This window comes from Protopterus annectens, chromosome 10.part0 (genome assembly GCF_019279795.1).
Source record: "Protopterus annectens isolate FY-2018-M chromosome 10.part0, PAN1.0, whole genome shotgun sequence".
Taxonomy (NCBI): Eukaryota; Metazoa; Chordata; order Ceratodontiformes; family Protopteridae; genus Protopterus; species Protopterus annectens.
The window spans coordinates 889,823,973-889,839,160 of NC_056744.1; the positions used below are offsets into that span (position 1 = coordinate 889,823,973).

General features: G+C 40.7%; 1 protein-coding gene across 1 annotated transcript in view; it reads left to right on the top strand.

Moving 5' to 3' along the window:
* FNBP1L (formin binding protein 1 like) overlaps positions 1 to 15,188 on the top strand; it is an 879,562-nt gene that overhangs the window by 841,184 nt on the left and 23,190 nt on the right. The window contains exon 10 of the mRNA XM_044086824.1: positions 14,624 to 14,782. Coding sequence (XP_043942759.1) covers positions 14,624 to 14,782 — 159 coding nt within the window. The remainder of the gene's footprint in view (positions 1 to 14,623; positions 14,783 to 15,188) is intronic.

Below are 15,188 nucleotides of genomic sequence, written 5' to 3' on the forward strand. Positions count from 1 at the left end.
ACAGTAAAAGAAATTTACATGCACTGCATAATTATAGAATGAAATCCAAAGAGAAGCAGGGGTATATAAATAGAACTGAGAATGTTTTCTTGGATGGGTAGTAACTGCAGATACAGATTTTTGTGTGGTAGTATTTCCAGATGTATTGAATTGCACTGCAGTAGTATTCAATGGTAAGAGAGTATAGAGAATAGTTGTGTAAGTGCACTCCCCATTTAGAGGATCATGGTTACAGTTAGATCACATTCACATTTCCTCTTGATTATTTCTGTCTTCTTTGAATCACTTTGTCTCTTTCTCTCTCTCTCTTGTTGCATTTTCTCCTAAAGACTGATATGGAGGAAAGGTTTTTTTTTTGTTACCCCTTTTGCTTATAGTCTTGCTTCTCTGTGTATTCCTTCTGTCTTTTTCTCTGCCCCAGAGGGGTGGACAGCAAGCGAGGGGGGGGGGGGTCCTTCAGTTCCTTCCCAAGCTCCATAATACCTGAATTTTTCTCTTGTGCACAAAAGATGGCTGGACTCTTCTCTTCATTGGGCATTTTTACCTTGTTTTAGTAACAAAACAACTAAGGATGGTGTTGTTGATGACCCATTTTATCCTGAATGTATGCATATATCTCTGTACTAGGGTGTCTGAAGAACTCTGGGAGGCAGGTTTCTTTGGTGGACATACACATTTGGCTAATTCCTGTAGGATACACTGCTGCTGTGATTCTACTTGAACATCTGTTAAGATAAATGTGCTCGCACAACTTTACTTTATTCATCCATCATAAAGCTGTTAGCAAATGCCACTATGCTGTTGAATTAGACTTGGTCATTGTGGTGAATGTATAGTTTCCTTTAAATGTATAGGCAGAACTTGGATATAACTTGCTACATATGCTGATCTTATTTTAGGTACTAACCAAAAATATATTGAATTAAGCTCACCGGGCTGAATAAAGAGAAGGTCACAGTGAGCTGCCAGTCGGGCGCTAGGATCCGCCACATAACGCAAGCACTCTGGTCAATCCAAAGCAAATACAAATATGACTCAGTCATTGTACATGCTGGTGTGAATGACCTAAGATGCACCTCCCTCGACTACATGAAAAGAGACATAGAGGAGCTCTCTGATCATGTAGCCCAGGCCGGTATGACCCTGACCTTGAGCAGCATCTTACCCTCACCTAGAATGATGCCATAGTATAAAGACAAAATGATCGATTTTAACAATTGGCTAAAATTTTGGTGTCATTCAAAGGGGATCCAGTGTCTGTCAGCCTGAGATGACATGCTCGACAAACCACGTTGCTTTGCTAGGGACGGCTTGCACCTGTCACCCTTGGGCTTTTGGATATTGGCAAAGGCTCTTGCCACCCTCATAGTGCCTTTTTTAGGCAAGGCTCAAAAGTCAAACCCATCTCCATAGACAGCACAAGGAACAAGAAACTAAGGGTAATGCTGCTAAACGCCAGAAGTCTTAACCTCAAGATGCATGCACTCGAAGCTCTCCTCAGTATGGAGAACATCGATATCTGTGCAGTGACAGAAACCTGGTTCAAGGCTCCAGAGAGCACCCCAGCACTACCAGGTTATACCTCATATCATGCTTTTCGGCCCCAAAACCCGGACCGAACCACAAAAGGAGGGGGAGGTTCCATATTTATCAAGGATATCCACACCTCCAGGTTAGTGGCATTGCACAAAGTATCGGAGACCATCCATGTGCAACTGACAAGTGGGCAAGACTGCTTTTCAGTTTATAGCATCCTACAGACCACCCTCTCAAAGTCAGGAATCCCACTCAGCTTTCCTGAAAACATTGGAGAACATGAAGATCTCTCCGAACACCATTATATTGGGCGACTTCAACTACCCAAACATAGACTGGGAGCATTACTTAAGCCCCAGCACCTTAGCCTAAAGGTTCCTGGAATTTATAAACTCAAATGCTATGGAACAACTAGTCACCACTCCCACAAGAGGGGAAAACGTACTAGACCTGATCATTACCAACATGGGGACTCTATGCTCCATACCAGAAATATATCCCTCATTGGTAAGATCAGACCATAAATTAATTTCACTGGATATCCACATCCCGACCCCACCCCCAGCCCAGAAAACCACAGTGAAAAACTTCTCAAAAGCGAACTTCACACTTCTCAAAACTGAAGTGGAATCCTTCAAGGCCCCAGGGCCAGTGGAAACTACGGCCCAAACTGCAGAATCCTATATAAACGCATTCTACGGACATCTCCAGGAATGCATGGATCATGCTATCCCAAACAAAATCAAGACCCAATCATCCAAAGGCAGGCGTCCAGTCTGGTGGACCCCAGCCATAAATAAATAGTACAACAGAAGGAGGAAGCTACTACATGATAGAGCAAAATCCCTAAAAGGGAAGGCATTTCTGATCAGTACTAGCAAAAATTACGATCCCTCATAAAATCCTCCAAGGCCAGCTTTGAGAGAAAAATTGCACAGGACACTAAAGACAATCATAAGGCTTTTTTCAGTTATGTTAGAAACCTGGGATGCAACTGCCAGACTTGTTCTGAGTTGATTCTAAATGACAAAAAATACACTGAACCCACAGACATCGCCAATATCCTGGCAGACAGGTTCAGTGCAAACTTCTCCACCCCCCCCCTAAAGAGCAAGTATCTATCCCAGCAGAGTGCAGCCTCCCAAACATCTCTGATGCTCAGGTGAAGGCCGCCCTCTCCAAAGCAAAAAACACTGCTTCCGTGGGACCAGATGGCATCCCAGGTTGCGTCCTACATGAACTCCAAGAAGAACTAATCCCTCAAGTAAAACTGCTGTACAGTCCTCTGCCTCGCTACAGGATATGTGCCCAAAGAATGGCGTACAGCAACAGTGGTCCCACTCCACAAAGGTGGCGCCTCTGCGGACCCTGGAAACTATCGCCCCATAAGCCTGACTAGCCTAGTCTGCAAGGCTATAGAGAGGATCATCATAGAACTCATAAACAAAGACATTGGGGATCTACAGACACTAGATCCTATCCAATTTGGCTTTGTCAAGGGCAGATCCTGCTTTTTGAACCTGGTCGACTTCTTCGAAACAGTCACCAAGGCCATAGATGAAGGGAAGGTAGTCCACACAGCCTATCTGGACCTCGCAAAGGTATTTGACACACTACCCCACTTGGGCATCATAGATAAGCTCCAGCCTAAATATAAACCCCTATGTCACAAGATGGGTCGCAAACTGGCTCAAAGACAGAACCCACAGAGTCAGAGTTGCTGGAGCCATGTAAGACTCGAAACCGGTCACAAGTGGCGTCCCACAAGGTTCTGTTCTGGGACCTCTCTTGTTCAGTATTTACTTTTCTGTGGTACAGGCCAACATGGGAGGACTATGGCTCACCAAGTTCGTAGATGACTGCAAACTGGGTGCCATAATCGACTCTCCAGCTGACACAGACATCCATCAAAAAGGTCTCGCAGAGACGGATAACTGGTGCCAGAGCCATGGTCTAAAGCTAAATGCCAAAAAGTGTATAGTCATACCCTTTGGCAAAAACAATGTGCCCACAAATTACCACATAGGTGGTAACCCATTAAGTACAGAGAAAGTAATTAGGGATCTGGGGACCCAAGTTGATAGCAATCTCTCCTTTGACAACCACATTGCCAAAGTGGTTAGAAAGACCTTCTACATAGCCCACCTCATCATGAAAGGATTCACATCTAGATCAAGAGAGGTAATCGTGCCCCTTGATTCATCCCTCATCAGGCCCATCATAGAATACAATGCCCCCTTTGGGATGTACCTTACCTGACACCTGCAGCAATTAGAAAGACCCCAAAAGTACCTCACCAGGAGGATCAAGGGACTCAAACAGATGCCATATGCTGCTTGGTTAAAAAAACTCCAGCTGCATACCGCCTACTTCGAGGCGATCTATGCCTGACATATAAAGCTATGTCCAACCCAGAATTAATGGACATGCTCCACCTCAGTAAATCTAAATCCCTTAGAGCCACGCGCTCGAGGGACTTGAACCTCAGCACAGAAATAAATAGAACATGCTGGAGGGACAGATTCATAACCCAGAGGCTCCCTTCGCTCTGGAATAGAATTCCAATTCATGTTAGGCAGAGCACCTCACTGACTCTCTTCAAGAAGAATCTTGATGAGTGGATGGGGGATCATAGGTTTGTCCCGGGCACAGTAAACTAAACTTTAAAAAGGGCACAGTATATTCAAATCAAGGGGTGGCGTAAGCCAAACACAATCGGGCTAGGCTTATAAATGCCCCAGGGCAGATAGCCTAGTATGAACCTATGAACCTAAAACAAAAACAGATGAGATACTGTACAAACAATGAAGCTTTCATTTGGTTTTAAACAAAGCTATAATAGTTGCACTTCTGAGTGTCAGAAAAATTGAGATGTTGTCCACAACTTAAAGTTGCAGTCACCAATTAAATTGTTTGAAACTATGCCACAGCATTATAGTCTACTAGTCTGAAAGGATGACAACAATACAAGAACAGAGTGCTACCAATACTAGCTTCACTTGATAGTTGTGGAATCATCTCAACAGGACTATGCTGATTTTGGTGGACTTTCACTTCAATTTATTGTTTCAGGTACATGTGTCGTGTAATCACAAATGGCAGAGAGGGTTGAATGCATCAGTTGTGTATGGAAAATATGAACGTATAGGGAAGAAGGCAGCTGCACACACCCCTTGATGTGAGTTCAACAGTTCCACATTCTTCAGCCTGCAGCCTAAAGTCAGCAAATTACCATATCCTATTGATATGGGCCACTCTAAACAAGTGAGCATTTGTGGTGTCCTAGAGGGCAGTTTCTAGTGGACAAGCTAATGCACTACATTCTTGCCAACTTCCTTCACTTGGAGTTTCATTCCCATTTTGGAGTTGAGGTTAAGGAAAATCTGTCTGCTAAAGATCTTTTCAGGAGTGTGACAGCTCAGAAATTGACCTGTTCTTCATATGCGTAAAAGCAGTCCTCCCCATTTCTCCTGGTATGCTCATCATCCTATCCATCCAATATGACATTTCAGTCTTTTGGCTGCTTGTCTGATCTGAGCCAGCAAAAGCAGTGCTCCAGCCTGAAGCTTCTTTAGATGTTTCCTACCCACAATGCATTAGCTTGTGAAGCTCCATCAGATCTTGTTTGCCATATCTACATTCAAACGTGGGCTTGATCCTCCATACCTAGGTGCTCCACCTGTTATACATTTCTTTCTTTAGGTGTTATTTCTAAGCTGTTCAGTGTCCTTTTGTATATTTGCCTAGGAGTGGAACATCTTACGGTTGACTCTTCTGTTTGCAAGGCATTTGGTCAACATGCATGAAGAACAAATTGGTGATTAAAGGCTTGCTGCCACTGGATCTAGAGGCAGACAAGTATAAAACGGAGATTGTTAGAACAAGGAATATGATCATTCCAAAAGCAAGGACAAAGGATCAGGATACCAGAAACAAAAAATTATGGATGTCACCTGTTCCCTCAAAAGTTGTTAGGTCAGAGCTAAATGTTTTTTCACCTTTGTAGATACCTTGGACATTGGCTCCAATTTCCTTGGAGCCAACTGTTATTGAACATGTCACCTAGGTGCATGATTCAAAATACCTCTTCTGAGAGGGAGTTTAGAAGATTCCTTCATTCAGGTCCTTTAGAAATGCCTCTGACTTTGAGTTGGGTCATATGATGAATGCATTCATCAAGATGCAGACCAATATGGGTGTTGTGTCGACCTATGAGGTTAGAGCAGGCCAGTCCCTTGTCCCCTTTACTTGCTCCTTCCCTGAGTCAACCTTCCGATTCTGTGGTATCTGGACAAAATACCTGCCCATAGCCAGTGTCCTTCGCATTAGTTGCAACCCTGCCTTTGGCTCTGAAGCTGTCTGATCTGATTCAGTCAATTCCAAGACCTTTAGATTTGAGTTTATCTCTGGACTGACATCTCAACTTCCACACTTCGGTACTGTCTTAGGATCCATCACATGTATCATTTTCAGTGTCAGAGTCATCAGTATTCAAGGCAGCAATGCTAATCCCCTCCTCTGGTCCATCTGTTCTGTCAGGTACAGGAATTCCTATCTCTTTTATGGAGGGGACAGCACTGTTTAGTGGAGGTTCCTTAGATCAGGTGGACACAGGCTGAGCCTTTGAGGTTATGGGGAAGATCATAGCCTGTCTTCCAAGAGCTGCTTCAGGCGCCACTGGTGATGCCCCCCCTCCATGTACATCCTTCCATCTGTGCTTTAACCCTTTCATACTTCCCATGGTCAGAGTTGAACCAGTGTTCTCAAATGTACTCCCAGCCACAGGGTCAGTCGTTAGCATCGACTCAGATTCCCCCACCACCTGACTTTCCAAAGTGGACAGTGCAAGGGGAAGCACATCAACTTCCAGGATGGGTCAGTCACTTTGCACACTAACTTGGGGGATCTAGAGGGATCCCTGCAGTTCCCACCCAAAGACCTTAACTTTAGTGAAATTTTGGAAATTGTTCGAGGAAAACCTGGTCCACAGCTCCACTGTCTGGGGTTTGAGCAAGTCCTATTATATGCATAAAGTTTGGTGTAGTCCTTCTGGGGGGGACCACCTGATCATTCTAGCTGCCAGGAGACTGACTCTTCAGAAAGTGTACCAAAGAAGGCTGAGAAATTTCTCCTGCCCCAACTCCAGACAATTTATTTTATTTTAAACACCTTTATTGAATTATCAATTAAGACATAGGCAAACGTGCATTTATATGACAGAGAACAAACCATATTAGAATATTTCCTGTTACAGTGCACATACATTCTTTTGTATAATTATCATCAATCCAGTATTACATAAATTCCTTCCTTCCCATAAGCTCACTCCTTCAAAACATTATTCTGCATGTATTTTTCCCAATATTTAATTTTTTTCTATGTAATTTGCTCCTACCTTTTTCAAAAGTCCCCACTTCCAGTTCTTTTATCTCTGTTACAATATTCAGTACTTCAAATACAGTTGGTTTAGACTTTGCTTTGCATTTTGTAGTAATTGCTTTTTGGCATCCACCACAATTAAACTTAACAAGGGCTTACTATATCTAGACAATTTTAGATACTGTAACCCAACTCAAAAAATCATTTTGTTACTTACTCCCATTTTTTCACCTAATGTTTAAAAGAGTACTTTGTAGGGAATTTTTTAAAAGTCTGCCAACTCATTATACTCCCAAAACATATGTTCCTAGTCACTTCTTTTTTCCGTTTCACACCTCCAACATTTGGCATCTACCTGAGGAAAAATCTTTTGGAGTCTGTTTAGGGTATAAAAATACCTATGCAAATACTTCCAAGCAGAAATTCTAAATATTCTAGACTTTATTGCATATTTGGGAGACATACATATGCCTTCCCATTGTTTCCTAGTGAATTGTTTATCCCGTCTCTCTTCCCAATCTTTTCTAACCTCCTCTGATTGAGTCCTGTAGTTATTGTGCAATATTGTATATGCCCTACTAATTATCCTTTTTTAAAAACAACTTCTGTTCTAGATTCAACTAAGAATTCTACCAGAGTAGGTCTTTCACTTAAAATTCCCATATCCCTTTCTCTTTGCCTATACTCTTGATGTCGGTCCTTGACAGGGAAGGCAGTCCCTAGCCTGCAGTCCAAATATCTTCCATTCCCCCTCTTGCCTGTTGTCTGTACCCACACTTGCAGTCATCCCTGTCAGCAAAATCTCCTTTCTCTATTCTTGTGTTGGCTTACTTAGAATGCTTTGTGCTAATTTATGAATATAATACTCTGTATGGCTACTATCGTCCTTGAAGATGTACATCCAAAGTATTACTCTCCTTATTTCTTGAATTTCCCTGTCTTCATCATCCCTTTTCATTTTGAATTATAATGTTCTGCTTGTGTTATGTGTATGAGCATTAACTGTGTAGCTCAAAACTTTCCCTTAAAATCAAGTAATCCTAAACCACTTTTTTCCGTTGGAAGGATCAACTTATCCCACTTGACCCTCGCTTTCTTTTCCATCTGAGATAAAATCCTTCAACTCTTTATTAATTACTGTCCATAACTTCTCTTTGATAAAAATATCCTGACCTGTATATAAAACTTAAAGGGACTAAAAACGTTTTCACAGCTTGTATCCATATCCATAAACAAGAGCTTCCAATTTCTCAGTTTTTGTATTATTTTTTATTTGTCTTTTGCAGCATTTCTTTAGCTACCATAACATAATCTTTTTAAATCTATACTCCTAAATATGTCATTTTATAGAGCCCCCATAAATATAGGTATTGCTGAACCCGTTCATGTGTGGGTACATATTTAAAAGCTACAGTTTTTGTTTTAACTTCATTAATTTTATATCCTGAAAAAGACTTGCAACTGTCTCAAATGTTCCACAATACTGAGATGCTTTTTTGGGGGGTTAATATCTGCAAATAAAGCCAACTTTTTTGATTACCATACTTGTATCCTTAAATTTCTGAGTTTCTTGTTTTCTTTGCCAATAGCTCTAAATATAAAGCAAACAAGAAAGGAGGGAAAAAGGACACCCCTTCCTAGTTTCTCTGTTCAGACACAACTTATCAGAGAGAAACCCTCCTAGTTTTGCTTCTGGTTCCCTCGTATATCCTCCTATTTAACCTTATTATTGTATCAAGGAATGCAGTGCTTCCATTACCCTACTCATAAAATCCCAGCTTACTCTGTTGAATGCCTTCTCTGGATCAAGACCCCACTAACAGTGGTATTTTCTTACTTTCTACTTCCTTCTAGAATCTAGATCATCATTGCTCTATTAATGTCAAATGTTTGCCTCCCCTGCATGAAACCACATTTATCCATATCTGTCAGTTTTGGCAACACCTTTGCCATTCATCTGTTATAAACATAATTATCACTTTATAATCATGATTTAAAATTGGGATGGTCTGATATGAAGCTGGATCTGATGGGTCTTTACGGCCTTTAGGTATTACAACCACCACAGCTTTCTTCCTGGATGTTGGTACTTCCCCTCCTTTTAAAATACTGTTAAACAAAACCTTCCAGATCTTTATCACTTTCTTCTCTCCTAGCTTATAAACTTCCACAGAAATATCTATTCCTGGAGACTTTTTTGCAGATTGATTATATGTTAACATTTTTATATCATCTCCTCCTATCTTAACTGTTAATTGTTAAGCTTCATGTACTGCTAAACTTTACATACCGAAGTTTTCCATAAGTATTTCCATTTGTGCTCTTTCTTGGTTTCATTTCTCTGCTTTATACAGATTTTCATAACATTTCTGAAATATCTCAAATGCCTCTACAGGATCTCGTGTTATTTTTCTTGTTATAGACTCCCTAAGGTTTGTTAGCAACCATTTCTGCTTTCTGTTGCCCAAGTCCTTGTGCTAGAATTTTTGTACACTGGACTTATCACAAAATAGTTGCTTAACAGCAATCTTTCTAAACATATGCATATTATCCAGATACTCCCTTATTTTCTCTCTAGCACTCTGCAGTTGCACCTCTTGTTCTGTGATATTCCCCTTATTCTGCAAAATGTAACCTTTGCAAACCCTTCTGAGTAATTCTTGTTACGTCTTAACCATATCTTAATTTCTTTTATTTCTAACCGATTTTTGAACTCAGCTTTCATTTTATCCCACTCACTCGTTATAATTTCTGGAGAAATTTGTACCTTCCCTAATAATGCTGGAATAATTTCCACTACTCATTCCTTAAATTCCTCTCTTTCTAACAGGTAGGCAGGGAAGTGCCATTGTCTCATTTTTTACTTCATTGCCTTGTCTTTTTATCTTGGTGGTTGTTGGTGCATGATCTGAAGTAGTTATTGGATGTGTGTTGAAGCTTTCAATTAAATGCACATGTTCCTTTGAAATATCATTTCTGTCTAGTCTAGTCAATTATTGTACCTTGGGGAATATGTGAATTCTTTCTGAATACCAGCTAGTGAATTTGCATCTTCCATAACAAATCTTTTCATAAATTGTTTCAGAAATATTTTTCCCTTCTAGTTCATTTAGATAGCACCTCGCTGTTGCAAATCAAGTTCCAGTCCTCACCAATAAGTAATATTCCTTGCTGAAAGCTGATTATTTCTCCCAAAATTTTCTTAAGCTCCATAATACGAATTTTAGGTGATTCTGAATACATGCCTGCATAATCCTGCTCCCTCACCAGTAGCCACATACTAACACAAATCTAGCAGTATTATCTTTTTTCCTCTTCTACCATTATTGGAGCTCCTGTAGCAATTAGTACAGGTACTGTTCTTTTCCTTTGTCCCTAATATTCTGCTGAATATTCATTCTGGAATCCTTTCTTGATCAAACCCACGTGCTGACTTCTTTCCATATGTGTCTCCTGTAGCATTGCTGTTTGCACTGTGCATTTCTTAATATAATTCCATGCTCTTTCTTTTTTGTCTATACCTGTGTGGCCCCATTCCTTTGCTAAACATGATTTGAGAGTCAGGGAAGATTTGTGCATGTTTTTCTACCTTTTCCTTTAAGTTTCTCTTGGCAAAATTCAAGATCCGGAGTGAAAGACCAAAACATCTCCCTGTCACCCCATGGTGGCTGAGAAGTGTGTGTTTTCAGGTTCTTTGTTCCCTATGAATAAAGAAATATATCCCTGTAGAAGCAATAAAGGCCTTCTCCCAGTTTGAACAGTCAGTACCATTTTGGCTTGGCTGTTCCATATGTCGATATGCTGGCAGAAATCTTTGAAGTGACTGCATCAGTCTTTCACCTGTCAGACATTGTGCAAATGAAATTTCTTCCGGTGGATGGACAAGTGATATGTTCTGCTTCAACCAGTTCATTTTTCTAGTAATCCTGACCTGTCTTAGACACCTGCATAATTTGTGTGTTAATTGTTGACAATGCATGCTCTAGGTATACCAGTGCATTTTGGAAAGTAGAATTGTGGCTCAACACCATTTTATCATGTAGGCACTTTGGGGTTGCCTTTGCTTTTCCTTCTCTGTATCAAACAAGTACATATGCCATCTTAGACCTTATATTTGGCTTTGTCCCAGCATTACTACTGGTACAGACACAGTGAGCTATGCCTTGTTTACAAGATCTGTTCTGATGCTGGCATTTCCATTTTATCTGCTGTTGATGCCTGCTACAGTACTATCAATTTCATTTGTGGCCTTTGGAGCACAGTGACATGAAAAATGGAGCCCATGAGCTAGTTCGGCATTATACAGTCATCATTACAAACAACGTTGGTAGGGTTGATGTAGTTGAAACTTGTGCTGATGCACCTTATACCAGCATAACTTGAGCAACCCCTGCTGGCACAAATACTGATAGACATCCAGGCAGGCATCACTATGCCCAGTGGATTTTACCAAGATTATTTAGAGCTTGCCATTGGCTTCCCCAAGCACCTGCTGCAACCATCCCTGCCACAGAAAGCCACAAAAAGACCTACTTCAACAATCCAGTCATCAGAACCCTCATCAGGTAGACCTCAAAAGGCAACTCAGAGGACCAAACTATCAACTCCTGGCTTATCTTCCTGATGACCACAAATTTGGAGAAGTTCTCCATATTCTTTCCCCACACAGGAGGTTACATCCCCACTCCTCCTGAATATTTCACCCTTTGTTTTTTTTTTATCTTGAAGGATGCCATTCAAGTTGCTTGAGAAGCTCTTTAAATAATAGCCCAATTGCCTAAAAATATGATAAGATTGTATGCCTGCTTTTGAGGGATTGATTGATCATTTTGATCAGAGACCCCACCACCACCAAAAGTCAGACACCATAGTTTCAACATCAACCCTCAGACAGCTCCAGCAGAGTCCCTGTCCACCATCTGGACCAGGAGTTCTGGATGGTAAACAAATACAGAGAAGTATGTGTTTACATATTTTACCTAGTCAACGAAAGCATTGAACTTTTTGACTTGCATAGAATTTTCCAGGTGGGAATTACACAATAAAATGCTCCATGTGATGGAGGAACTACAGGATGGGTCACAAAAAAAGAAAAAGCTGAGTCCAGGCAACTACGTCCATGAATCTCATGAACCACATGGCCCATGTCATTTGCAGCATGCCTGAAGGTTCAGTCAAAACATTAAAACAGACTTCACAGACTACTAATTTTATGGAGCTCTCCTTTTCAGTGAAGATATCAGTAAGCACTTACTAGGTAAAGAAATAAGATCAAATCCCCACATGTGTTGAAGTTAAATGTCAATCCCCCCTTTATAACAAGATGCAGAGAAGAGAGTGTAGTTTATGGTTTTGATGGAACCGCAACCTAGTTATCAAGGAGCACAGGAATAGGCCAAAAGCCATGCTTTTTTCAAAAACACCTGTCCATGCAATGAAAAAGGCAGCTTCTGCACCTCAGGATGTTAATCAGCTTTAGTTGGACTTTTGCCACATAAAGGAAGTGGCTAAAATTCACATAGGACAGCTGGATAGGTGCATAATAGCTAATGGTTAGTAGTAGTCCATTTGTAAGTCGCACCTAACATCAGTGAGCCTTCTGGATGCTTCATTTCATCAAGGAAAGGTGTTGGGGGAGACTCTAAACAACCTCCTACAATAAGCAGCCACCCAATAGGTTCTACTAGACCAGAGAAGTCAAGGTTACTAGTCAGGATTCGTTTTAGTTTCAGAAAAGCAAAGGTCATCAGGCTTATTTTGGATCTCAATGGCCGAAGTGATTATGTAGCAAAAGAAAACTTTGCTGGGGTCATGGTGCAAAGAGTAATTTTCTGTGTTGCATGCTGTTTTGACCTCCAGGATGCTTATTTGTATACCAGGATCACCAAAGACTCAAAAATGTACTTGCATTTCAAGGTAGAAACCAGTCATGACCAATTTTACAAGTACATCCTTTGGTTTCACTGTGTAAGTAGTTAACACAAATGTGCTAAATAAAGTCATAGCAGCTATTACCAAAGACAATAGCTCCATGGCCAGTACTGGGGATGCAAAATTTTGCTAGCACATGAAAGCCATGAGACAGTGATGCAGGCCTCCCTTGGTGAAGCAGGGTCTTTTGGTCTTTGTGTTCCACTATAGAAATGTGTGAAAATGGAGGTGTGAGTGAGGATAGACCAATAATTGAATGTAACACCCCGTTTGGCATATACCTCTCCAAACATCTGTACCACCTGGAAGAGCCACAGAAATACCTCACAAAGGGAATCCATGGCCTCCAAAATCTGTCCTATGCAGACAGACTCAAATCACTGTCACTCTACTCTGTATCGTACAGAGTGCTCAGAGGCAATCTGTGTCTTGCCACAAGGCAATCTTGGACTCTGCCCTACTAGAGATGCCCCCTATCCGTAAGTCTAACTCCTTGTGTATTACCCACTCAAAAGGCCTGATTCTAATATGCAACATAAACAAAACCTGCTGGAGAGAGAGGTTCGTCTCCCAGAGGCTGCCCCATTTCTGGAATAGACTTCCCATGCACGTCAGAGTACTTCGCTGACCCTCTTCAAGCGCAACCTTGATGAGTGGATGGGAAACCACAAATTTGTCCCAGGGGAACCACCTTTGTCCCTCATTGACAGGGGCGGCAGGTGCTAACTGAGGTTTTGTTTTGGGGATAAACTCTTGACTAGGCTTGTAAGGGCCCCAGCGCCATTAATCTAGTAAGCTTTTATGATCCTATGTGGTAGTGATCTTAGGTGGCTGAGGCTTGCTATTCCACTGGACTGGAGGCATTGGCAGAGATATTTTTTGATAGAAAAAAAATCATATGTTGACGTGAAAGATTATTTATTGATGGAGTGAGGTTTGGAGAGATGTGCTTCCAGTTGCATCTCTTACAAAACGGAGTTGGAGTGAGTTAGAAGTACTGGGTTATCAGTTGCCATGAGACAGTTATTACACTGCTGTATTAGTAAACCTAGTGCTGTTAGACTGGCTGCAGAAAGAGAGTGAACAAACTGATCCTCCATTTCTGCAGGTGGTATATTAGTAAGTACTGTGTAAAGTACAAAATCAGGTAAGGGCTATGTACTGCCATAAAAAAAAAAAGCTTCAGCAGTGAGCTTTAAACAGCAGTAGATGATGTACTTGGAATTGTGCCCTGCTGCTTTTTCTTCTGTTCACTTTCTCATAATATGCTTCAGTAACTCTCATGTTAAAGTTATATATTTATATGGATGCTTTCCATATCAGCTGATCTTCAAGTTGGGATGTTGCTGCATACTTCTCATTGCAGTCGAAATTTGCATTTATCCTATTTTAATAGGCAGTACTGATTTCTCAACAATAGTCAATCATGCTATGAGAGTAGGAAAACGTCAGAGCTGTAAAGAATTGAAGGCATCCTGGATGGACAGCCTCTCTTAAGGATCAAACCACATGGAGATGATATAAGTGTGTGGTTTTAGACCAATAGCTGCTTAAGGACTGAGCAGATCCCTAGGCATGACCTATCACCATTGCCTTCTTCAAAAGCTAGTATTTGTGAGTTTACTTTGCAATCTGTACCCAACTAGCTGTAATTGTCTAGGAAATTTTTATGTGATAACTTCTGAATAGTTTAAATACTGTATTAATGCTTTCAAAACTTTAAACGTCTAATTTCTATCTAGCAATTCTGAAAGGTTTTCTCAACTTCAAATTGCAGGTCAGAATGAAGGCACTCTAGCAATGAAAGAAGGTGAAGTTCTGTACATTCTTGAGGAGGACAAAGGAGATGGGTGGACAAGAGCTCGCAACCAGAGTGGCGAAGAAGGCTATGTGCCAACATCTTATGTAGATATAACTCTAGAAAAAAACAGTAAAGGTGCAGTAACCTACATCTAAGTTTGTTAAAGAAGCAGCCTTCCTAACTGTGTGGGAAAATTGAACAAAACTTGGGGAAAGTTTGAAGGACAATTTGTATTATTCTTTATTTTATACCTCATTGTTCACCATGTGAGCTCACGTCTTCATGAACTTTGAAGTCAAGTACAGCTTAAAACACCCTTAAAATCAATGTGAACTGAATCTTTGATTTTTTTTAAACTTAGTGGCCTTAGATTTTAGAATGTTCTTGTTGCCTTTATCTTTTTGTGTATATGTATGTGTGTGTGTGTATATGTGTGTGTGTGTGTGTGTGTATATATATATATATATATATGTGTGTGTATATATATATATATATATATATATATATATATATATATCTATCTTATAGACACACACACAAA